General features: G+C 39.3%; 2 protein-coding genes across 2 annotated transcripts in view; one reads left to right on the forward strand and one right to left on the reverse strand.

Annotated features, from left to right (window-relative positions):
- The window catches only part of LOC134639277 (cilia- and flagella-associated protein 157-like), a 39,411-nt gene extending 16,998 nt beyond the window's left edge, over positions 1-22,413 (reverse strand). Inside the window, exons 1-2 of the mRNA XM_063490398.1 lie at positions 22,305-22,413; positions 17,381-17,492 (exon numbers count right to left, since the gene is read on the reverse strand). The gene's annotated coding sequence lies outside the window, so the exon portion shown is untranslated. The remainder of the gene's footprint in view (positions 1-17,380; positions 17,493-22,304) is intronic.
- Positions 22,029-23,224, forward strand: ier3 (immediate early response 3). The gene has a single exon (XM_063490399.1). The coding sequence runs from the start codon at positions 22,207-22,209 to the stop codon at positions 22,792-22,794; it is 588 nt and encodes a 195-aa protein (XP_063346469.1). The 5' UTR covers positions 22,029-22,206; the 3' UTR covers positions 22,795-23,224.
- Positions 23,225-27,380: the final 4,156 nt, after the last annotated feature.

Consider the following 27,380-nt stretch of genomic DNA (forward strand, 5'->3'; position numbering starts at 1 on the left):
ACATATTTATTCAGAGAGTGTATTTTTATATAGCAGCACCATCCGTACTTTGTTTGCTACACTCATTTTAACACGTATCATCTGCTTTTTTAAAATAAAGAATAAATTGTTTATGCAAATGCCTCCATAAATACGACCATGCCTTACAGTACCTTTTTCCGTTAGTTTTATGCTTAAAAGATTATGTATTTTTTACTCAATGTATGTGACTAAAAGTATGTGAGTGCTTGCTTCACCACTGGTGTGCAGTAAAAACTCTTTGTATGATGACAAGTTTCTGGTTTGACCTGTTCTCTGCTCCGAAACTGAGCATTGTTGCAAGAGGCATTTTCAAACCAACCTTCACTCTAACTGCTATGTGAGGTAAACTGAGCAATGCCTGTGTGGGTGTTTACTGTGAGCACAGGGGTCTTTGAGTCACTGACTCATAGGTAATCCCTCAATCAGCCCACGCAGGCTGCTATAACAAACACACACAAGTCTGAGATTGTCAGGTGGAATACGCGACTGGCTGGTATCACTGTGAGAAAGTAGATGTGTTGGCACATGCCCGGTGTGTCTACTTGTGTTGAGTTGTAACACCAGCTGATTTCTCTGATACAGTGTTGATGTCATTATATATAATTTATATTCTACATTAACTTAGATTACCTTTTGAACTTTAGACTGGAAGATTATGCTAGAGAAACAAAAACTGACCAGTGAGACAGAGAAAACTGCTAAAATTAAATAAAATAAAGAGCGTAAATGCAAATATTTGTGCAAAGCTTTGTGCAAAAAGGAGTTTTAAAAGCCTAATTGGTGTAATTAAAGCAAATGTGTTATGTTTAATCATTTAGCTTAAAAAAGGTAATGAATTGTAATTTCATGATATTAAACTTCTTTCCAAGAAGAGATTCTATGTGACTGGGTACATTAACGATAACCTAACAGCAAAACTAACGCAAAAACCATCATAAACCGTCACATATCAGAATGTCTAGACATTCAAAACATTAGTAGTCAGAAGAGACGGCCTCAGGAAAAGACAGAAAGAAGACATCTGCCTCAAGAAGATGATGTCAGTATGGATTTGAAATATTTAGCATTTGTGTCTTGCTGTTTTACATGTCTCTGCATTCGATCTCATAAAATTAGTGAGTGCATGAGCTCATCGTGTCATTCAGCAATATGAGCATGTGCATGACCTCACGTCAGCAGGTCAACACTCTGTCGGTTTGGAGTAGCAGATCATGGAGCATGTTTACCAGTGCACAAATGCATTTATAACCCCCTGGAGCTAATAATCGCATCAAGTCTGTGCTGCAGATCTACCCCAGTCTGCCAGCTATTACCACAATGTACCATAAATCATATAAACAAGATGAGCCGAGTGAGTTAGTGTGCCCGTGTGACTGCTGCATAAGTGTTTTGTTGCTGATTTTATTTGGCACCTTTAACAGGAACAAAATGTAAGATATCCAAACAGCCCTTGAGGAAATACAGACACATTGAGTCCAATCACTTTGTCAAGTGTGAAAGAAGGTCACCTGTTGAAATACCTTTTTCATGTTATAGTGTTCAAGTGACTGAGATTCCCATATTAAGGTCATCCCCTGTCAGTGATGTGAAGAGTAAGAAAAAACTGTCTGAAACCAGGCATGTAATCTGAAGCCTGAGCTTTTGGCTCATACAGAGCATTTGTATATACACTGACCTTGTTATGTGAAACTTGGTCAGGTTGAGTATGAACACCTACCATTGTAACGGTATATAGATGAAAGACATGGAAAAGCAGAGCAGGTCTAGTGCTCTGTGTGAAATTGTAAAAGTACAATTTGCTTTGTTTAGATAAGATCGGGCATACATATAATAAATTCACAAGCATCATAAACTATCATAGAATACGCTTACGTAGTGTGTTCATGTTTGATGTTTACAGAGAGGACAAAAAATCTTTCACAAATTGTACACTCAAGCTTATTGATGAGGTCATGCGACGTAATCTCAAAGAAGAAACAAAGAGGAACATGGCAAGCTGTAAGTAACTATCAATAGACTCATTAAACATTGACATGCGACATTTTTGTCATAGGTGTTTTAAAAGCACACTAGCTTATGACCTCAATGGAGCTATAAAACCTCACTCAGCTGGCATGACTGAGCTAAACAGAGCCATATTTAGACAGACAAACACACAGAGAGATGTGGCTAAAGGCTGAGGTGATAGATTCAGCTATAGCATTGTGTGTGACTACTGAGGTGATTAAAAGTTAAAGCCTTTAAAAAAAGAAGAAGAAGAAGACATGGTGTCACCTCAGAGCAGGATGACAGTTTGATGAGCTGGAACGTCAGTTTCTGTCAGGGATTCCAAGAATGTGTGTGTGTGTGTGTGTGTGTGTGTGTGTGTGTGTGTGTGTGTGTGTGTGTGTGTGTGTGTGTTTTTCCTTCTGGCTGTCGCCAAAGTGCTTGCTCATAGGGGGTCATATGATTGTTGGGTTTTTCTCTGTATCTATTATTGTACGATCTACTGTACAATATAAAACGCCTTGAGGCGACTGCTGTTGTGATTTGGTGCTATATAAATAAAACTGAATTGAATTGAATTGTGTGTGTGTGTGTGTGTGTGTGTTGACTGTTGTGTATATATGATTCACAGATGTCTTAAGAGCAATAAAATATTTACTGCAGGTGTGTACGTGTGTGCAGGTGAGTGCACAGGTGTATGACTGTGTCTTTGTTCGTTTGGTTCCCACAGTGTCACATTAAGGCACAGATGACATACACTTAGTAAGTTGGTCAGACTCCGGTAAAGGAAACTGTTGTAACATTGCAATTCTCCTTTGCCCTATTTACCCATTTGATCAAAGAAAAACAAAGTAAAATCTTTGATAATTACAGTGAGTTGACACAGTGCCCTATCTTTTCAGTAAGGTTGCAAAATTTGGGAGCATCTTATCTCAATGCTGAGCCTGGTTTCTGGTTTTGGTGTTTTAAAATTTGCATATTTTTTGTGGAAATCCCTGAGAGAGCATCCTGAAGGGCATTCCTCTGATCCAGTCTAGATAAAATAACCATGCAGGCCCGGGGGAAGGGAGTGTCCATTCATCTGCTCATATATCCATCTTTTTCCAAGATACACCCTGGACAGGTCATCAGTCGATCATAGAGCTAACACAGAGACACAGATAACCACCCACATTCACATTTACACCAAGGAATTTTCTCAGACTAAAGATGGAATGAAATGAAAAAACCAAAACACTTAAAACATTGCAAGGTTGGATCAACTCATCACAGATGGCTCCAGGAAAAATGGAATATGACACACACATACACATTAGTCAGGCAATAGCCAATACGCAGAAGTTTTTCCGTCATCCACTGGAACATCTCTTGTGGACAGGATATACATTATGTGAAGTGGAGGTGACTCCAGTGTACAGAGTTTGATCCAACCCAGCAAAGTAGGGTAACCACATGCCCCACAATTATGTGGGACACATAATTTTATTGGATCTAGTTTACCAAAGTTTGCAGACGTTGCTCAAAAAGTGCAGTGGCACTCATAAAACAGTTTAACATGAAATGCAACCGAAAACAAGAATGCACACGTGTGCAAAGATTATTGTACAAGACCATGTGCACTGGGTCCATGGCAGTTCACCATGACACAGGAAAGTGTTGTCAACTTTTAATCTCTGTAACCGACAGAAACTTGACACGGCTTGGAAAATTTGCAAGCTCGTCAATTAAAAATAGGCTGTGTGAAGATTTTGCTGTCAATCAGCCAGCAATGACACTGCTCACATTGTCTGGCAGACAACCTTAACCGAGAGAAGGAAACACCCCTATTGTACGAGGCATATAAACACAGAAAGGTTATCAGATCAGAACAGGAAGTTTTTTTAGACACTAGAGATAATAATAAATGCAGCAGGTAACTCTTCTCTGTAAAACCTGGACTCTATTTCCGATTTGTTGACTTAAAACCTTGATTTGGCTTTAGTTTACTGAACTTTTCTCATTGTGTGGTTCTCAATTAATATATCTGACATTTGTTGTGAGTGGAGAAAATCTCCATTAAGACCACAACCATTTGTGTACCCGGCTGTACACATGTTTATTTGTACTGTAAAGTAAACAAAGAGCATTTTAACATGAGATTATGTAGCGACTGACTCACCTCAGGAGCCTTCTTCAAGTGGCCATTAGATAAGCCACTTTTTTTTTGGGGGGGGGGGGGGCATCCGTGTTTTTCAGCTCTGGGGTTTGCCCTTTATTTACGGAAAATATTTGTTTCGCATGTTAATGCCTGTGTCCCTGTGGGTGTACTAATGCCCAGAACTAATGGAAGCACACAGTAATTCTATTAAGGATGTATGCAAAACATATTTTCCTCTTCCTGGTTTTCTTTCTGGGGTTTTTTTTTTGCACGTTTGTGTATGAATGACTCTTTTCAGAAATAATCATGATTATCTCATAAACTCTCATGTTTTTCCTGTTGGGGAAATCCTTTGATGAAAGCTATCTGCAACCATCCTATTAACCATGTTGATAGTAAGTAAAGGGTAAGATGGAAATCATAACTAAGCAATAGACACAAGACGGACAGATTTGAGTTTGTCAGAAAGCCAAGAAGAGCTGCAGGATTCTACTAAAAGGCCTTGTAATATCATGAGGGGGCTGTAATCAAACATAACAGTACAAATGGGTAATTGGTATTTTAACATAACAAAATGAAATTTTCTTCTCATATTCCCTCATTTAGCCAGTCAGTCAACTTTAGTATTTCTGTATAATAGGAAATTGCATCAGGATGACACACTGTTAGCCAAATAATAAATAAGTAAACAGGTTGCAAAGCATGTCCCAACTAGTCAGACTCAGAACAGAGTCTTCTTTAAAGACAGACTCGAGTCCCTTTTTCTGCTTTACTGTAGAGATTTGTCTGTGGTGTACTATCTCTATTTTACCTACCTAGCTGATTGGCCAAGTTGTTCAGATGCACATCACCTTCACATCTCCCTTGCAGAAATCTTTGCAACATATCTGAGGTTTGCCTTTGGAACATTTTGTCTATGCCAGCTCCATAGAGGAGATGCTTGGGAGTACAGCCATCATCCATTGTCACTACATGCCTGAGCCAGCACACCTCTGTTTCAGCAGGGTGCTGAATACTTACACTCCGGTGTAGTTAAGCAATTTTTTCTGCCCTGTAATGTTCAATACATGCTTGCAGCAGCACATATGAAAAGTGCTGAACTTCAGTTTCTGTCATATCAGTGTTCAGGTTTCGCTGTCTTACAGGAGAATACTTGTACTCAATCTTGATATAGTCTGTCATTAGTCTGTCATTTTTTCGTTGATATACCTTGTACCAGTTTGTCCTGTTGGTGCAAAGACGTGGCCCTCTTTCACTCCACTGTGGATAACGAACTTGTCTAAAGTTTTCCATTTGATGAAGTTGAGTAGCTGGTTTGCCAACCAATCTTGCAGAGGCTCTAGAAGCGACTGTCCCTGCTGTAAGGTTTATGAAGGTGATGAAGAGTGGCTGCTTCTATTCTCTGCAGCTTTCGAAAGGAGAAACTCATTTGATCTGTTGGTTTGGAATCCAATTCAATTCAGTTAAATTTTATTTATATAGTGCCAAATCACAACAACAGTTATATCTATCTTATATATATATATATATATATATATATATATATATATATATATATATATATATATATACAGCTGCTATACTATTGAAAAGCTTTGTGCAGTTTTTCCTGGAAAGTCAAGTAGCTGCTGTGGATAACTGAAAGATTGTTCATACAACTACAAAATAATATTATAGCTCTTCAAAGATGTCAGTAACTCTATTTTAAAACGACTACAGTCATAATTTCTTCTGAACTGTCTTTGTTTCCTGACGGGGAGAAATTCATCTACATTTAGCTACATTTTCCTAGAAGGAATCTTTTTGTCACAGTGTATGATCAAATTTGCCTGTGTAGACACCTCTGAAATTTTCCAGGTGCTGATGTTAGTCCAGCAGTTACAGGAAAAGGGGGGAAAAAATGAGTGACACAGCAGCATAGTTTTTCTAGCTAAGATGAGTCTGGGTATTTGTGTTAATGATGGTTACTCAGAGTCAGAGCAGGTTACTCAGAGCTCGCTGAGGCCCCCCGGACCCAGTCTTTCCTCCCTCTCACACGTGCTCATCCAATCAGATCAAGAGAAAAAAGCAAACAAACAACCAAACACACAAAAAAGATTTGATGCTTCCTTTTTGGCTTTAAAATAGTCCAAACTTAACACTTTCAGGGACAGAGAGATTGTTTCATACTACTACCAATAATACATTTTAAAGTGTTTTTTCATAAAGTTTATCATCGGTGCACGCTTTTCACTAAATGCATTCTCTTGCAATTTTTGTCTCTCTTTACAGATTTAAAATTTCGTAGCAAACTTGCAATACACAAATCCTCAGAAAGAAGATAACCATAGGTGGGTGAGTTGTACAAGAAAGATCAAATATTTTTACTTCGTGCTACGATGCTGCCCTGAAAAGATGGATTTATGGGATTAAGCAGACAAAAGTGATGACAGAAGCAGTGTTGGTAGCTGTAGGATGCCCTGTTGCTGGAATCCCCAAAATTTCTAGACAGGAGGTGACGATTGCAAAGTCAGCAGTACAGTAGTCACAATAGACCCATTCATGGGAAACAGCCTGGGCTGAAATATACTGGATTTATCCTTTGAATTTGTTGTTAGAGCTACAGTAAAAAGGGGTTGTGTGCTAAATCACTCCCTCCTCCCCCTGCAGCCGGCTGTCGCCTGGACGCTGCTCGGTCCGGCACGTAGGCCAGTTCACATGGCAGCACGCCAGTAACGGGGGGAGCAGTGTCAATTAGAAGCGTCTTTGATCAGCATTACTGCATCACAGTGACCCACATGGTCAGTCTGACGGACATGTGATTGGAGAAAATGACGGATAATGTGATGTGTGTGCAGAGTGACCACGATTCCTGGTTTAAAGGGTCAGAAACAAAGAAAACACAATGAGAAAGCACGAGCAGACATTAAAAGAAACATGTGGTCGACAGTGCAAACAAAACTGTTTAAAGAAGAAAAAACTTTGTGCTTTGCTGGGTCATATTTTACAGTAAAAGTGGAAATATGTAAACACTGTCAAAGAGTTCAGACAGCAGACAGAGCTGTGTGGTCATCTCAGTCGGAAATAAAACATGAGCAGCAGACGATTTGAATAGTATGTGGGAAGTTTTGCACAGCAGTGTTACTGTCAGGGTGGAAAAGACATTACACTACTGAGTCAAAGGAAGCTTACGGAGAAAAAATATTTGGACTTTTTTTCACCTCTTTCTCTTTTGCATTGTAAAAAAGGATCAAAACCCCATTTACTGCATAGATGGCTACCAAATGTAATAAAAAACATAGTATAAAGTAATCGCTTCTTCAGTGACCTGAGTGAAGACGGGAACTTTTGTGCGATTTTGTCTTCAAAGCATTTAAGTTTATTTTAATTTTATCCGAGTCTGGCTTTCCACAACCTCACATAGTCTGAGCAGACAATGAAATGATCTTTAAAACACGTTTTCAAGTTTTTAGTCAGCCATCGTTGAGGTTTAACTTTCATACGTTAGCAATTTAGCACATATAAATCTTAGAAAAGAAAAAACACGATACGTCTCTGTTAGCTCTGTGATTGCAATGCCGTGTAAACAGCTGCACAGGACTCTGCTGAGCTTAGGAAAACCCAGGTGTTTTTGTGCCTTTTTCTTATTGTATGTCATCTAGCTTTTTTAGCTTGCAGGCAGTTTGTCCTGTTTGTCTGCTTACAAGGAAAGACCTGGGTCTCTATGTTCCTCGTTTTTTCTCTTCACCTTTTGCTCACCTGGTCTCAGCAGATGCGCCTCCCCACTAAGCCAGGTTCTGGTGGAGGTCACTGACTGTTGAAAGACAGTTCTTCTATCCAAGTGTTTGATCATCTTGGCCTTGTAATATAAAACCTCTTCACATGATTGTTGGATTACATTTAACTAAAAATAATGATATGTGCATTTTTATGCAAATTTACAGCAGTCTGTTGAACTAACAGATTGAGTCTTATTTGTTTTCAGAAACACAGTAAAATTGTGTCTTTGTTTTTTACCTCGTAATATAAGAAAACGCTTACAAAAGGAGCTGCCATGTAAGGTGCAGGAACAGTCACGCTTTAAGAGATGGAAAGCACCAGGCAGTAATCTGGTGATTTGTCATTGTGATACTCCTCTTAGTGAGATCAGAATCTCTAACTAAAAACGAGGAAATAAAGTTTACAAAAAAATAAGGCACTGGGGGCTCCTGATTGTTGCAGATATTAATTTGTTTTCGCTGCAGAAACGCTGATAGAAGTAAGGATTTCCTATCATGCATCTGTAAGAAGCTAAGTAAGAGATAAGAAGGTAAGTAGGTATGTTGGCGATGTGATGTGCATGTATTAACTTGTTATATTGTAACTGTTTGGATGTGCTTGAGCAAAGAGAATATTTTAATCCATAAAACAGTGCTGACTGCATCCTGTGAACATCTGGTCTGCTAACTGATTGCATTGCTCGGCCTTTACACCCGACCCAACGGGGAAGGATTAAACACAGAGGAGACATCATAGACTTCAGCTTTTTGGTCTGGTGAAACAGTGCACCTAACTCAAACAGGCTTCCCTCCACATAGTCTTCATTTATAAACTGCCCTGGAAACCGGATTTACAGTTAAAAGGTGTATTCTCCCATTTCAGTGCAGCTAGTGAGCATTAAAAAAAGAGAGAGAGAGAAAGTAGACAGTATATATATATTTTGTTACAAAATAAATATATATTCTTAATGCTTATTTTCTGTTTATATTGTTTTATAGAGCCCAGTGTAGGAAAACGCCCGTGTGAGTTAGAATGTGTGCCAAAAGTCACAGAGTACTGATAGGAGAGCACATGACTGATAACTGTTCTGTTTTAAGTTTTGTTTCTTATAGCACAGATTGGATCACAATGAGGGAAGGACAGCGGGGAAAACTGAGTTTCAAATGTGAACTTCATGTTAACACACAGGTTTTGTTTATAGGCAGTAACGAGGATGCAGGCTCTGGGTGGAGCCAGGAGTTCAAAAGATTTAACATGATAATTAAACTGATTTTATTCCTTAAACACAGGTTTTAGTGTCCCTGATTTTCACTGAGATATTGAACCTGTTACCAGTTTCCTAACATAAATCACTATACTTACACTTTTAGCAGCAACCTTTGGCACTGTTAAATATAGAACACAGCTTTTTAGAGTAGGGCTCCATGGTGTAAATCATCCTTTATAGATATAGTGTTTCGTGTCCACTTTAAAGTACAGCCGGCAAATGCAGCAAGACAGAGTGAAGCATCCACAGGTGGATGAGATTTAGCTGTGGGCTATGCATTTGCTGGAAATGCTGCATGTTTCTGCCAGTTTGTCTGTCTTTGTTGCCTTTTCGGGTTCTTGAGAATCGTTCATATCTGAGTTGGTTTCAGTGATGAAACTGCACATACACAATTATTACACAACTTTGGCTTAAGAAGTCATGATGAATGAAGAAAAGTTTACTTTTACTGTGAAAAAAGGAACTTCTGTATGTTTGTATTTATTTATCACTGATCCGAGAACACTAGTGACTAGGCTTGTATACTGACGCAGAGAAAGAATAGAGAAAGATTGATTTAGAGATAGTATATTCACTTTAAAAAACAAAAACTTAAACAGCCATTCATGATTTTTAATCATACATTTCTTGACCAGGGTGTTCTTGATGTTTCAGTTCATTTAATTATTTGACACTTTTTTCAAAAACAGTCACTGATGAAACCATAATTTACTGAAAAGACAGGAAATGACATCACACCTGACCAAAAACAATCCACAGTATAGCAGAACAAGCATATAACATAGAAGTCCTGCTCTTTATGACTCTGAAATGTACCTGTGTCATCGAGCATATCCTTCAACTTCAATTTCATGCTTTGGAAGTGGAGGAAAGGGAACTCTTGTTAGCGGCACAGGGTTTCAGGCTGCTTCAGCTAAATGTTCTCACTTCAGTGATGTTACAGCAAAACTCCAAGTGGACAGTTGCATCCTAGAGGATGAATCTGAAGTTCATAATCCTGGTTTTTAGCACTAAACAATGCTGACACCCAATGTAAAGATCACAGCTAAAAGAAAAGAGGTAATAACAGGACTTTCAAGGAGGATACAAACAACAGCAGCCATGGAGGGATCTGCTTAGCGGTGCACAAGAAGATGACCTTGAAGGGGAGATCAGCCAAAATTGAAATAATGCTGAGTTGTATGGGTTGAGTCCAGGAGACTTTTGATCAGATCTTGCATGTAGTTCCTATTAAACAAATTTGATGTTACTTTAATCTTACTTTTCCATTCTAACTACATAAAAGTGGCTCTTTGGGTGCTCGGGTTCACGGTTTTTCAGGATTTTCTCTGACATAATACCTGAGTTTTCATAAATAAATACTTTTTCTCAAACTGTGTCTCAGTCTACACTTTCAAACGCTTTAAGATCTGCATGTCTCTTAAACATAATCTGCCTTTGTGGATAAACCCACCAACCCAAGGACACAGAACACTGAGTATGGGGCAGAGAGCTGGACCAGCCCACTGGCCACCAAGATATTTCTGTGTGAGGTCTAATTTCAGTCATTTTTGCTGTTAGTGAACAGTTCATCAGATGACCAGTGGTTTGCCTCATCGCATGCCGTATTTGGAAAGATTGGTCCAAAAGATTCTGACAGCATGAATGTGTTCAGGAATCTCACACCCTGCTGATGAAAAAGGTGAAACTTGTTGTGACACATCTCTCAGCCATGTTATCCTCTATTCACCCAGACATTCAGTCAAGGTTCCCACTGCTTGTCTGAGTGTTTGCCTTTGTGTTTAGGCATTTTGCAATAAGGACTCAGGTTCATCAGCTGTCTATTGGCTCTTGCTAATTCAGTCGTTTGCACAAAATCAAGGCACACCCTGCAGTAGAATTTAATTATAAGTGGATATCTGTACTCCCAAAGATATTTATACATCTTTAGTCAACTAACATTAAATCACAAAGACATGGGTAAAACAGTAAGTTCTTGCACAGGCTCCTCTTATATATTAGTCCCAGTATAGTCGAATTTTTTGGGACTGACTGCAAAATGAAGGTGCAGAATCAGGTTTAGGTTGCAGTAAGTACAAATATGTCGGTGTGACATAATACTAATGGTGTTCTCAGTTTCTGATAGATCAATGCCTCAGATGCTTCTAATGCTTTTGATGCCTAAGATGCATAAAGTTCTTTTGATTTTTTCCAACCAAAGATCACAGTTGAGCAAAAGCAAAGGAGTCAAACGTATTTGAAACATGCAGGAAGTGTACAGAACAAGTTTTAGACGTCTGCTGAGACTGAAACCCAGAGAAAATGTGACAGAAGAAAAATGCAAAAAGCATTTTGAGCATGTTTGAGCACTGAATTATGAAAATATCGCAATCAAAATCCATATCATTATCCGTGCCATTTAGCAGTTCCTGCATGAATTCATAAAGTACCTTCAAAAATTTTGTGTTTCCAAGATTGACCCTAAATATGAAGGCATTTACAACTCAGATCGCCAACCAACCTAAATGTCTGAGTTGTGCAACTGTCAATTTCGCTGACAGTTGAACAACTCTCACATTTCTTTTAGTCTTGCTTTGTTTTATGTGGGTGATGACAGCATAATTGCAATGAAAGGAATACTGTGAAGAGAATCCAGGCATTTTTTCAGCTTCGAAGAGGAAGTTACAGCCACTTCAAGGTAATACTGATGGGAATCTGTGATGATTAATTGGCTTCAGCCACGTGTATGCTGATACTGCACGTGGAAAGTGCAGGCAGTAATGAATGGAAGCTTTAATGTGGTTGTTGGGAGTGTAGGTGCAAATAGTTTCCTGCCCACACAGTTTGCAAATCCAGGAATAAAAAATGCCAGTACTCAAGACGCGGCAAGACAAGGTACTTCTATTAAAGCACATGGGCTTAATATAGTGGAGTAAAAACATAAAAACACAAAAATGAAATAGCAGTCTATTTCCCTTTTAAATAAAAGAAGAGTGAGATGGTTCATAAAGAATATTTCAGGATCTATCATAAGTTTCTAACCCAGATTTAAATATGGTCTTTTCCAAGATGCCACTATCTAAAATGTCTCATGTAAACGTTTTGGAATAACATAATTAAATCAGTTAAAAGTGTGATGGTCTACATTAGGACACAGTAGAGAAGTGCTGGCACAATCAAATATTAATTTTGACCTAGATGATTAACTGTAAAAACATATCTTTTGCATTCCCTGTTTGGTCTGGTTAGCTGCTAAAATCTTCTCACTTTCACCACTTATTTTAACATCCAATAAACATTGGGGTTGAGGTTTGTCCTAGACATGTCATGTTAGATTAGTTAGAGGCCCAACTATTGGCCTGTTATGGCAAGCTAGTTAATATCTTAAAAGAGAGTCAGAAATGTCCTTTAGTCCTGACATACTCAGAGCCAATGCTGAAACCTGAAATCTTGATGCATGCTCAATCATCCAGGTAAGTACATCCCAAAAGGTTGATTCTGTTCATCTGGATGTAGCGTTTTCAATGGGAGAAACGTTTCCAAGAAGTCACTTAGATGAGTGGTGAAATGTTTCTCCCATTAAAAATGTTACATCCAGATGACAGAATCAACCTACTTTGTATAAACAGACCATTATCCATGACGCCTGTGCAGTTGCCATTGTGAATGTTACAAAATGTCCAATGCTAAATTAATGTTGTAATAATTCTGCTACTAAATGAGCTAGAATGCCAAAGTATCTTCAGCATCATATACAGTAAAAGTTTAGACCACAGCATGATTATCGTTAAACAGTCTCTTGCTTCAGACAGTCTACGCATCACAATGATCATCATCCTCTCTTTGTCTATCACAGCTTGGGAATTATCATCTTTGTCACACTGGCGGTTATGCTGACACAAGTCAGTATAGGGTACATTCTTGGCTCTGTGTGACCATCAGCCAGAAACAACATTCGCATTTACACTGGCACCCCCTCAGTGATGGTCACTTGGGCTGGGATTACCTCTGTGGTCATTGGCTTTATCATGCCATCGAGTGTTTAAAGTATCTGTTTTGTGGGGGATCCAGCTACAGATCCAGCAGCTGTTGCCTGTGTCCATACCATTGTTCAGACATGCAGAGTCAGTCAGGTCTGTCACTGATGCAGCCACTCACATCCTTGGTCAAACGTACTGTCAATGATTTCTTCACCTTGTGTAGAAACTAGGCACAAAAAATGAGCCACTTTAGATGAAATCTTTCTCATGTTCAACAGACTGCAGGTATATATACGTACATATATACAGTGGGATGCAAAAGTTTGGGCAACCTTGTTAATAGTTATTATTTTCCTGTATAAATCTTTGGTTGTTTGTCAGTTAAATATATCATATAGGAGACACGCAGTGATATTTGAGAAGTGAAATGAAGTTTATTGGATTTCCAGAAAGTGTGCAATAATTGTTTAAATAACATCAGGCAGGTGCATAAATTTGGGCACCACAAAAAAAAGAAATGAAATCAATATTTAGTAGATCCGCCTTTTGCAGAAATTACAGCCTCTAAACGCTTCCTGTAGGTTCCAATGAGAGTCTGGATTGTGGTTGAAGGTATTTTGGACCATTCCTCTTTACAAAACATCTCTAGTTCATTCAGGTTTGATGGCTTCCGAGCATGGACAGCTCTCTTTAACTCACACCACAGATTTTCAATAGTATTCAGGTCTGGGGACTGAGATGGCCATTCCAGAACATTGTACTTGTTCCTCTGCATGAATGCCTTAGTGGATTTTGAGCAGTGTTTCGGGTCGTTGTCTTGCTGAAAGATCCAGCCCCGGCGCAGCTTCAGCTTTGCCACCGATTCCTGGACATTGGTCTCCAGAATCTGCTGATACTGAGTGGAATCCATGTGTTCCTCAACTTTGACAAGATTCCCAGTCCCTGCACTGGCCACACAGCCCCACAGCATGATGGAACCAGCACCATATTTCACTGTAGGTGTTTTTCTTGGAATGCTGTGTTCTTTTTCCTCCATGCATAACGCCCCTTGTTATGCCCAAATAACTCAATTTTAGTTTCATCAGTGCACAGCACCTTATTCCAGAACGAAGCTGACTTGTCTAAATGTGCTTTAGCAAACCTCAAGCGGCTCTGTTTGTGCTGTGGGCGGAGAAACGGCTTCCTCTGCATCACTCTCGCATACAGCATCTCCTTGTGTAAAGTGCGCCGAATGGTTGAACGATGCACAGTGACTCCATCTGCTGCAAGATGATGTTGTAGGTCTTTGGTGCTGGTCTGTGGGTTGACTCTGACTGTTCTCATCATTCGTCGTTTCTGTCTATCCGAGATTTTTCTTGGTCTGCCACTTCGAGCCTTAACTTGAACTGAGCCTGTGGTCTTTAATTTTCTCAATATGTTCCTAACTGTGGAAACAGACAGCTTAAATCTCTGAGACAGCTTTCTGTATCCTTCCCCTAAACCATGATGGTGAACAATCTTTGTCTTCAGGTCATTTGAGAGTTGTTTTGGGAACACCATGTTGCTACTCTTCAGAGAAAATTAAAAGAGGAGGGAAACTTATAATTAACCCCCTTAAATACTCTTTCTCATTATTGGATTCACCTGTGTATGTAGGTCAGGGGTCACTGAGCTTACCAAGCCAATTTGAGTTCCAATAATTAGTTCTAAAGGCTTTGGAATCAATAAAATGACAACAGTGCCCAAATTTATGCACCTGCCTGATTTTGTTTAAACAATTATTGCACACTTTCTGTAAATCCAATAAACGTCATTTCACTTCTCAAATATCACTGTGTGTGTCTCCTATATGATATATTTAGCTGACATTTTTTATTGTAACAACCAACGATTTATACAGGAAAATAATGACTATTAACAAGGTTGCCCAAACTTTTGCATCCCACTGTAAGTCCAACAAACAAAGTCCTCTGGCTGAGGAACACATCCATGGCCTCTTTTGTTGTGCAATCTTCAGGTGCTTAAAGGTGGCCCTAGTGTGCTTGGGAGCAGACATGATAACAAGTTTTTCCATTGCTTTTGTTTTATCTACAACACATGACAGGCATCTTGGCTGCCAGACAAATTCAAATAAGATAAAGCCAATGAGTGATATAGCCAAAGTAACAGGGCACCATTGGCTTCCTTTGCATGTGCAGGTTACACAACATCAAAGAAATACATAAAAAAAAACAAGAAAAAAATCACTATGATGTCAGATTGTGAAAAGCAAGAGATAACCTAATCATAATCATACTGTGGTCTGACTGTTCACGTTATACTGAAGACGATTACACAAATCTGCAATGTTCACGTCTGTTAAATTAAAGAGAAAAAAAGTCAAAATAGATCTATAAACTTCTCAGTAAAGAAACAAGTTTAGGTGCTTTATAGTTGGTTTTGTTTATTTTTGGTGGTATCGATTTCCTGGCCTTAAAAATTTTGATTTGGCATTTAAAATTAGTATTCTGGCTTCTTTAAAAGCAGAGACAGAAAATAAATCAAATTCTTCTTTCTATCTTTTACAAAAAATGCAGTTTTGTCCAGTGTTATTTAATTAAAATGGGTGATTCTGAAAAACCAGAGTTACAGTTACATTCAAGAAGGGTTAGGTTAGAAAAGCAAAGCTTTTTTGTGTTCCTTGTTAGGGACAATTGTGCAGGACTCATTTGAGTAATACTTTAGCAACCTTTTTGTAAGTTTTTGCATTGTTAGTGGGCGTCTTAAAACAGGAAAAGGTTGAAAATTTTTCTACATCTACCCAAAGAGTGAATAAAAATAAAAAAGTACAAAAGCAAAACGCCAGCATGGGGCACAAACTGTGTCACAGCCTTAACCTACTACTTCCTTTTGCAGTAGAAGAAATAATATGCCTATTGTGACTCTGTGGACTGGAGAAATTGATGGAAATGAGGAAGATAAAAATGAAATCTGCAAAGAAATCTGCACCATTTAAAGTATTTTTGCACATCCTCCGTGGATGTTTGCTAATGTCATTAATGTCAGGAAAACTATATATAAAACTGCTCAAACAATACACATAGATAGTCCTAGCTAGAAGCACTCATCAGATGGGAATAAAGTTGCACAATGCTTCTTGTTATTCATTTCATTATGTTGTCAGTTTTTTTCTTCCTCATTTTTGAGGCAATGTCAAATCCTGTGAAAAATGCACGTAAACCTCATCGTCTAGTTTCTTTCGAAAAAGATAATCTCTGCATTATATCACAAACCAGCCGTGTGAAACAAAGGCTGAAGTCATCTCTCTCAGTCCTTTGCCAACTGTACATGGGAGTAGGTGGAGGAAGAGATTTCTTTTTTTTCCCCCCTGTAAACAGTTGGCGGTTTAGCTGTAAACAATAAGAAACCTTCAAACAATGATTATTATCATAAGTCAAAGAGATTGTCTCCTTGAATCGTCAACCTCACCTCCCTGAGTGAAATGACCTTGAAGTACCTAAATGAATGCATGTGCTTTGAAGTACCTCAGGCACACTATTTTTAGGTTTTCTACTAAACATTGTGGTTTCAAATTCAGCTGCACACTGTAAGAAGGAAAAAGATGAGAAAAGTCAAAATAGCAAGGCACTATGATTCCATCGCGTTTTGACTTTCTTCATCTTTTACCTGTTATTGTTGACTTTCAGCTCAGCTTTCACTGTCTTGTTACTGTACAACCCCTGTTGGTTCCAAGCCCAGTGGCATTGGTTGCATTTGGTGTAAAAATCTGCTACTGTAGATCTCATGACCTATTTACCACTATTTGCTTAGAAAGCTGCACTCTTCCTCAAAATCCTAACCCGGTCAGGTCTATACACACATGATAGCCTCTTCCATTGTGATATGTTTTATTACGTTTCAAAGTTAAAATTGTAAGCAAGCGTTGCTAATTGCTAATTTGACATCATTTTGATAGTGCCAGTTAGTAAGAACAATTCCCCCCTTTGTCTTTCAAGCTACTTTCAGTGTTGTGTAGAAATGCTGGCCTGCACAGAGCCGTGAACAAAGCCTCATTAAACACTTTCGGCAAGAAATGGATTGCCAACTGTAAGCTACGCTGTGAATGCCAAGTGTTTATACGGTAGTTGTTCTGAATAGCTAAAGCTCATCTAATACTGTTCTGTGGAAGACGATGAGCAAGGTTTTTTTGTTTTTTTATGCTGAAGCACAACTGTTAATGGTGTTTCATTGATTGAACACATCAGGCTGCTCATCCTATGACGTAGTTTGCAGCATTTTAGTAGTTGAACATACCCTTTGTTTGAAGTGTCCAAAATTCTATTTCAGTTTCCAAACATGCTGAAGTCCTTCATCAGCCAAGATCGGTGGTTAATCTGCAGGTAGGTTGAAAAGTCTGGTGAAAAGCCTGAAAACAGAAGAACAGATTTAGCCTTGAGGTCAAAATACATTTTTAAGGCTGCATTAGAGCTAAGCTCACACCTTATAAATATAAACTCTCCCTTAATTTATTAATAAAACATGGTGTTTAATGTTAAATGCCCCAGTCTGTGCACAAATCAGCATCTAACCTCTGTAACAGTGGACAGGAATTACAGGAGTTTTAAAATTAAAATACTGAGACTCAACCAGAGTGTAGGAAAGATTTTGTTGCAGGTTTCAAATACAAGAAGCCAAATCTGAAAATACAAACAGAAAATAAACAGCTCACATTTGAATTTTACAAACCCTTACTTTTTGTTAAGCTGAATCTTTCTGGATTAGATTGTGAAAGAAAGTGGAATTCCCTACAGGGCAGATCAGCTATGCTAAAAGATAATCTGGCAGTGTACAGTGAAACTGCAGGTTGATGCAATCCACTTCCAGAGAACTGCTGACTTTGCAAAGGGCGTAAATATACACAGTTTTCATTTGAAAAGGCATGAGTTATCATGTAGAGGAAAGCAGGAAAAAAGAAAGAAAATTATTTTATCTGATTTTTTTTTCAGTTTCTATTGACCATTTAAGACAGTTTTATACATTACACTTTGACTCAAAAACTAAGCTTTTTTTTTTTTTTTTGACTTTCTTGAAAAACCCTGAATGAAATGAGCAAATGAAGCTGATTTGGATGACTTGTTAGTACCGGGTTGGTTGCCTTTTGCCTTTAGAACTACCTTAACTCTTTGTGACATAGATCATAAGCTGCTGGAAACATTCCTCAAAGATTTTGGTCCATATTGATAAGACTGCTTCACATAGTTGCTGCAGATTTATCTTCATCATGCAAATATCCCGTTGCTCTATATTCCAAAGTTGTTCTAATGGATTGAGATCTGATTATTGTGTACACTGTATTTGAGTAGAGTGAACTCTTTGTCATGTTCAAGGAACTAGTTATACATGATTTGAGCTTCCTGTCATAGGATGTTATCCTGCTGAAATCAGCCACCTGAATATGGGTTCACTGTGATATTAAAGAGGTGGAAGTGGTCAACAACAGGCTGCGGTATTTAAACAATGCTTAACTGATACTAAGGGGCTCCACACGTTGCACCGCCAAGCAGCCTGAACTGTTGGTACAAGGTAGGCTGAATCCTGAGTTTTGGAAACTGAGGCTTCATTCAAACTGCAGCCTCAGTTTTCTGTTCTTAGCTAACAGGAGTGTGGTCTTCTGTTGCTGTACCCAACTGCTTCAAGGTTCAACATGTCGTGCATTCAGAGATTGTCTTCTGCATACCTTAATAGAGATTTTAATCAGTTCGATTTCAATTCAATTCTATTTATATAATGCCAATTCACAACTATAGTCACCTCATAACACTTCACAATGTCAGTTAAAGACCTTACAACATTAGAAGGAAACCCCAACAATGAGATGACCCCCTATAAGCAAGCACTTGGCAACAGGGGAAACGAAAAACTCAGCAGAACCAGGCTCAGGAAGGGGCGAAAAGAAATCACTAAAGAAGAAATGCAAAGCCTCCAGCAGGGGATCCAACCCTAACCATATGCTTTCATTAAAAAGGAAAGTTTTGAGCTTAATCTTAAAAGTAGAGAGGGTGTCTGCCTCCCATTCAACACAAATCAACCTGCAGTCTGAGAGGAAAGTGCTCTGTTAGGATAAAAAGGTCCTATGATATGATATGATGATCACTGTATTGTATGTGAGGAGAATGATTTTTAAGTGCAATTCTGAATTTAACAGGGAGCCAATGAAGAGAAACTAACGTGGTAGAAATATGCTTTCTATATCCAGGTAGTACTCTCACTGCAGTGTCTTGGAACAAAAGAGGATTTTTCAGGGTGTTGCTAATTTTAGCAATATTGTGCAAATTGTTATGTCAGTGGCACTGGTGGTTTGCACTGTTGCCTCACAGCAAGTGGCAATAGTGGAGTTTGCATGTTCTCCCCATGTTTGCGTGGGTTCTCTGATACTCTGGCTTCCTCTCACGGTTGAAAGACATGCCGTCAGCGGGGTTAGGTTAACTGGTTATCCTAAACTGCCTATAGGTGTGAATGGTTGCCTGTCACTCTGTGTCAGCTCTGGGACAGACTGGTGATCTGGTGTACCCTCACTCTCACCCTGTGGCAGCTGGGATAAGCTCCAGCCTCCCTTTGATCCTGAATTGGATACAATTTCAATTACTGCTGCCTCTTATAAGGTGGAAGCAGTTTGGCCATTCTCCTCTGACCATTTCCTCCCACAAAAACTGTATATTTTCTCTTTTATGAGCCATTTTCTGTAAACCGAAGATATAGTTGTATGTGAAAATTCCAGTAGACAAGCAGTTCAGCAGGTTGTCTTCACCATGTCTATGTGGTAAATGTGATTGGCTGATTATATATTTGCATTAACAAACAATTGAGCATGTGTACCTAATGAACTGGCCATAAGAAAAAACAGAATATATCTGCATCTGTAGTATAAATATCCAGACTTCTCAGAGTCTCAAAATATAGTCACAAATCAGCAATCAGAACAACTCAGCCTCAACAACAACAACAACACAGCTTTTACAAAGTTACACACTGGATCTATCTCCTCTAACAGCATAACATAATTTCACCACTTAGAATGACCCACAGCTCAGGGTGACAAAAATCACATGTTGGAAAACACATCAAAACTCCCTTCCGTTGATATCTGTTTTAGGGAAGCACAGGGTAGAATAAAAATTCTGAGTGACGTTTTCAAACGTGTCTTATGCTCCGATCCTAGTTTTGATTTGACTTTTTTTCAGTTCTCTCAAACACATGAAGAAAACACAAGATCAAAGGATGATTTGATCATGTGGCAGCAGGGCTTGTTCAGAACTCAGCTGTTGTAGTGTGATTACTTCAGAGAAGGATGCCAGCGAGATGAGCCTAACACAGCAGATTTGTGTTTGCTAATCACTCTCCCTGGTTTGCCTGCAGTAGGCTGCTGGAAACCAAGGCCTACGTTAAGACACCAACATAAGCTTGGAGTGTCTGCACAAGCAGAAGGCTATTGTGGATGTTTGACTTGGCCTAAAAAAGCCCGTGTGCACTCCCACCAGCCGGCCAGTTTGGGGAGTGCACAACGCTGTGTAACTAGTGTGCAAAGAGAGAAAAAAAAGCATGCTGGCCTTTGTATTTCACGTTTGTGTACTCTGTCCTGTGTTGGCAGACTCTTTGGCTACATATTTGTATTTGTTTGTATTGATTTTTGTTCATGTGAACTGCATGCTGGGCATAGCATTACGCAAAGCAACAGTCAATAATTTTTGCTCATACTGGTGAATGTTATGTGTGAACACAGTGATCACAGACTGGAGTTCGTGACCTCTCTCTGGTTTTCCTTTCTGTCACATTCAGCTTTCACCTGAATTCAAATTTAAGCTGGAACTAAACAGAAAAAAAGGCCAAAATCTTTGTTATTTGTTGTTATTTGTTTGAGTTTGTATGAAACTTTGTTCTTCTGCATGCAAATAAGCTGCCACAGCAAAGTTACTGAAGTCAGCCTCACTGTTTCCAGGTCAGCATTTGGAGAAGTAATTTAGCTGTAACACTGTAATTTGGGAATTGGAGGATTTCCTAAGGAAAAAAAAAAAAAAGAACTGTCTGACTGAACGTGAATCATTTTTTATTTTTATTTGAAAGTATAGGTTAGAGAAGTGGCATTTACGTTTGCGTAAATTACAGTTTACTTTTAATCACAGCAGGATATGTTTTCACTCTTTGGCATGAAATGTGTGTGTGTCACTCAAGGTGTGGGAAGGAAGTTGCATTTGCAAGAGTGGTTTTTTTTCCCCTTTAGTCTGTTTTTTTCCCCCCTTTTTCATAATCTACATGGTACACGTAAAAATAGTATTATTCACATTTTCACATTCAGCCATTCATTCCCGTTGCTCAGGTTTGAGTTTGAGTGCTCAATAACAATAACATCCTCATGTTTATTTGAAGGAAGTTTCCACTAACATAACTGTCGCATGTTGCTGACAACATACTGTAGAGCGTAAAGTGTTTAGAGTAAACTGAAACCTTGTGGCTCGTCCCAAAAGATTTCAGGATATCATGTGAATACCATGTGAAGGTTACATTTTTATAAAGTGTCCAATAATCAAAAATGTGTGACCTTGTTGATGAAAATATGGGATTTTTTTTAATTCTGGGGGGAAAAAAACTTTTTATTTTATATCTAACAACAATATATGACAGTTTAATGGTTTATCATTAAACCAATATTTAAAAAATCCGCAAATTAAATGATCAACATTTATATTTACCATTATATTTATATTATAATTTTAAGTGATTTTAAATACAAGTAAGATTAAATTCGCTCATTTGATTGGTTCAAATACTGAATAGTCTTTTAATGTGGGGAATGTAGAATGTAGTCATTCTACCAAACCCTGATGATTCAGCTTCAATCCGCAGCCTGCTCGGTCAGAGCCTTGGCACATACGACATATAAAAATTTTTAAAAGTTTTTTTTCCTCACTTGTGCAATACAGGGAGTGGCTTGCGGTGTAGAAAGGCGTGGTTAAAGTGAACAACCTGGGTTTCGAATATATAAATTCGAGGTCTTGGGTGCCTGGAGTATATCTGACTTGCAGCAAGCTACGAGCAAGCGAAACAGACAAAGCCTAGAGAAAGCAACTCAAAACTACGAGAAAATGTACACACGGTCAAACAGCACGACTCTGACTGTTGAGCAGGAGAGATTCGCCTCATGCAGGATGACGAGCCGAAGCACGGAGCCGGAGGTTTTTACCTTCGAGCGGATACCGGCTCAGGCAACCGCCGTGCGCTCCTACGTGCCCATCCGGCCGAAGAAGCGCTGCACCCGGGTCATGTACCCCGCTAAAGTCCGCATGCACCTTCCTCCTCCAGAGAAAAGCCAGGCCAAGCGCTGGCTGGTCATCCTGTGCCTTGTGGTGCTGTGGCAGATCTACACCGAAGATCCTTGCACAGAGACGGCGCTGGGAAACACGGAGAGCCCGATCGGCGACTACCAGGGTTTCTCCTTCCAGTCAGCGGAGGAGCAGGCTTGCCAGCTCTCAGACCTGTGCGCCAAACCCGAACTGATGTCAGCCACACCGAGCAGCTGTGAGGACGGCGGATCATCCAACGAGCAGATAATCCCGAAGCCCACCTGCTCCCAGCCCGGCCAAGAGACAGACACCAGCCGGTCCTTCGAGCAGAGCGCCGGGAAAAGCATGGTGGCACTGCTGGTCTACCACAGGCTGGGCAGCGACAACTAAAACTATCAGGACTGGTTTCACTGTAAACCGCCCGAGACAGGGCTACTGGGTCCTAACCCGAACCGAGCAGGAGCTGATCCTGAGTAGTTTTTGGAGAAGAGCGGTGCGCCCTGCGCGGTGTAGCCGGGAAAGGATCTCCCTGCGCCGGCTAACAAGTCTCGCTCAAAGCCGAGCAGGACTATTAGCAAGAAATGAGACAACACTCGAAAGAATCAAGGAACTGTGAATACTGACAAGAAACTGAAACTTGATTTTAAGAAAAACTTGAACTTTTCTCTAACGGCATTATAGGCCTGCGGGCAAAGTGAATGTTTTACATGTTTAATTTTGTCAAGGAAAACTGTCACTACTATAGGCCAGTTAAATGATACTGACGTTGTTGTTGTTGTTGTTGTTGTTGTTGTTGTTGTTGTTGTTTATATGTTTTATTTAGTTATTTATTATATTATTTGCTATTTATTTAATAATAATTTTAATAAAAAAAATGTCTAAAAGACGTTCCTGTTTCCTGCCTTTTTACTGAAGCACACTAAATGCTGTTTATTGGGTATTTTTATTTCTCTAAACACGTGTTGCATGTGTGGTTTACAAGATGTTGAATATCTTACAGCCTGCACAGGATCATATCTGCAGATATGCATCATTTGTGTAGTCCATTTACGCCCATCGAGTTTGAAAACTACATCAACGTCAGTCATTTTTCAAACCCTTTAAGGTTCTATCACATTGCACTTTATATATGAATAACAAACTCATGGGATGCAGTGCATTCAACCACTCAGTAGAAAATCTTCTCCTTTTTTAGCTCCAAGACAAATGCAGAAATATCGAGTCAACAGTGATCCAGATTCTGGGATAAGCGAAAGAGAAAAAGAAAAATCAGCACATATACACTTTAAAACACAAAGGCTGCTTTGGTTTTAACGTCATAGATGCTAAAATGCTAGAGTGTCATTGCCTGAATTAGGAGACAAAGGCCCATAAAGGAATTCTTTTCCCAGTATGGTGTGGAAGAACATGACTTGTAAGCACAGTGTGCTTACATTTGCAAAGCTTTCAACAGTATGGGTGCCACATTCATGTTCTTGTGTCTGCAGAACCAGATACAGTTAGAGCAACACATTTTTATTGTACAGCAGCTGCATCTAAAATTCTGTTAATGGGCAGATACGTTAGAGACTAAAGGGTGTTTGAGATTTTAGATTCAGTCCAGAGTGATTTCTGCAGACTTTAAGGGGGAAAAGAAAATGCTTTCCCCACTTTCCCTTTTTTCATGCTTTATCTTTCGAGCCTTCAGAAGGCTGCTGAGTCATGAGTAGTTCCAGCTTCATGTTACATCACAGCAACAATGAGTCGTGTCTGAAAACCCTTCCCAGCACTTTGTTATTGTAATGATTAATATGCCGCAACGCATTTCAGTTGCACACACAGTAGAGTGTTGAGATTATTCATTCTTATTGATGATATGCTTCAATAATGTTATACTTTATATGACTTCATGCTACTTCCGCCGGCTTAGGGCAACCATCGCCCGGAGGCACCTGGGGAAGATCTGTTGATGTTTGATATTGGAGGTTGCCATGTTGACACTGTTCTGTAACGCACAGGTAAAAATCGTAATATGACAAGTATGACAAGCACGGGGTGGAGGACCCTGAGACTCTGTAGGACACTGTAAGAATATTCCAGGTGTGAAACAAATGGCCTTTTTAAACGGTTTTGTGAAAATAAACCATCATATTAACTCTGGAATTGTTAGATAGTTGTTCATGCCAGTCGATATAATGTGGGTACTAAATGTAATACAGATCTGATTTCTGGTTATAAATCTCAAGCTGAAGAACTGTATATTTAATCACCATTTTGACTCAACAATTTCTGAAAGAGCAGATTCCTATGTGTATTAACATCCAAAACTAAAGCATCGGATAACGATAAGTACAACTAAATGTATCTGAACCCAAGTAGTTTTTAAAGAGCTTCAGTATTCAGGCTTAATCTGTGTATTAATATAAAATATATATTTCTCTTCTGGTTCCATCACTCTCTCTTGTCCTTGTCCTTGTCCTTTTCTCTTTTTCTTTTTATTTTGGCACATCTCTGCATACAATTCCCATGGCTACTTATTTTTCTTATTAACACATTAAACGTAATCAGGGCAGAACAGAAACTCTTGTCAAATTCTGACTCTGGAGTCGTCCAAAATGCCACTGCTGAAGCAATGATTAAATAACGTTTATATAAAAATTCTATAAAGTTGTAAAGTGTGGAAATAATTATTTAGCCTGTCTTTTGTTGCTTTGGTGGCATGTTTTGGGTCATTGCCATTCTGGAAGACCCAGCTATCTTCAGTGTTCTGGCTGAGGAAAGGAGTTTCTCGTCCAAGGTTTTACAATACATAGCTTCGCCCATCACCCGAGGTAAAGTCCTCGTATACGCCTAGCAGATAAAAAGCCCTGATCATAATGTCTCCAACTCTGTGCCTGACTGTGGGGATGGTGTTCTTTGGGTCATAGTCAGCATTTCTCTTCCTCCAAACACAGCAGGTAGAGCTGATGCCAAAATACTCAGTTTTGGTTTCATCTGACCACAGCACTGTCTCCAAAGTCTTCTCAAAATCATTTAGAGATTAAAAATTATGAAAGGCCTGTACCATGTTTAACCTATGTGGTCAAAATGAGTTATTTTGGGAGGCTTCAAAAACGAGAAAAAAAAAGAATACTAAAGAAGCAGAGAGCGTAGCATGTAAACTATGAAGTTGCTTCTTCTATCTCCAACAGATCGGTATTTTGCACAGCACCTCCTGCACCATCTGTGTTTTTACACATGTTGAGAAAAGTCAGTTGCAAGACCGGATAAAAAACATCTACTGAAGAATCGTTATGGATGTACAGTAAAAACACTGATTCCTCGAGCCAAGTCAACCAAACACACCACATATACAATAGAGTTGCGAGGATATTCAGTCACAGATGCAAAACAATGACTCACTTCCTGTTTAGTGTACGGCCTGATCTGGTTCAGAGTTGTTGGTCAAACGGAAAGCAAGCCGTGAAAGTCAAAGTGGATATTTCAGGGAAAGTGAGTTTTTATGTTCCAAGGGGTTTTGATCAGTAAGTTAGGTTTGCACAGTACAATGGCATAACTTTGGTATAATAGTCCATGAACCCAGTGAATCCAATGAAGGTGAGCCTCAAACAGTAAATATCTTATTTTAACCCCCGAGCTCAGGTGGATGTTCATGCCTTTGCCTACCTCCAAGTGTAACATTTCAGATATCTATAGGTCTTATTACAGACAGGAGACTGTACGAGATTGAAAACCATTATGCAGACATTCTGCCACTGTGTCATGGTATATAGAGAGAGTTGAGTACAAACGCGAAGCTGTTGATTTTCTGGTCAGTTTATGTTCCTACTTTCACCTCAAGCCATGGGTGTTAACCAAAAGAAAAAGTGGAGTGTAACTGAGTTTTCTCTGAAGGTTTTCTAGGCTCTCCTTTAGGGATGGGTGGGGAACTTAGCCATTCAGAGTCACTGCTCCTCTACATCAGAAGGAGAAAGCTGAGGTGATCTGACTACGATGTTTCCTGGATGTTTCACTGTTAGGTCATGTGAGGAGACCTCTGGGGCATGTTAGAGAAATTCCGTCTCTTGGCTGGGCCGAGAATCCGTCTGTGTCAACACAGAGAGGAGATCTGCCTAGACTGCTGTTGCTACTGCCGGAACCTGTATAAGTGGATGAAATGGATGGAGGGATAATTAGTCTTTTTTAGCTTGTTTGCATTTAGAAACAATAACTAGTGGACAGCTCAAGAAGCCATAATTCAGATATTCAATATCCATAATTCTGATTGACCAGAATCCATGGGCAGCAGATCAGCCAATGGTTTTCCAGACAGTGGCTGACCTGGTTTAGAAATGATGCAGTTAATTCACGTTTTTGACAAATATCTTTGAGATTATAATTTCAGTTTTAAAGTTTAGCCTCCCATTAAGCCTTTCTATGTGTATTTGCCATGCTGAGTTTCTCCTTTATTAACTTAATTAAACATCATTATTCTACAGTTCATGTAAGTTACAACTTTAATGCAACAAAGGCTCTTGTGCTCAGACAAATGTTGGCTATTTGGAACAAAGCTTGCCCTGGGATGAACTGGTGATCTCTCCGGGGTGCACCCTCCCTCACCGTATGACAGCTGGGATGGACTCAAGTGACCTTCGACTAGATAAGCTAAAATCTATGGCTGGATGGATGAAATAAAGCCAATTTTTTACAATAACTCAGGCTCTTTAGTTTTGCACATGAAAAAAACTTTGATTTACTCACTGATCCTCTAATGGGATGGTCAGATTGTTTGGAGAGAAAAAAAAACAACCTCTGATGTAATGTTTCAGAGCAGTAAAAGCTGAGGTCAGTCAGCTTTCCTGGAAGTTGCTCAGTGGAACCAAACCAGAGTGAAATACAATCTCCCAGTGTCTCGACCAGTGAGGTTCCTCAGCTAAGATTTTCCTCCCCAAAAAAGCTCCTCCCACAAATGGAAACATACAGGCCAACATCCAGTGTGTCAAAAATATTAAAAAGCT

Source organism: Pelmatolapia mariae, linkage group LG12, assembly GCF_036321145.2.
Source record: "Pelmatolapia mariae isolate MD_Pm_ZW linkage group LG12, Pm_UMD_F_2, whole genome shotgun sequence".
NCBI lineage: Eukaryota > Metazoa > Chordata > Actinopteri > Cichliformes > Cichlidae > Pelmatolapia > Pelmatolapia mariae.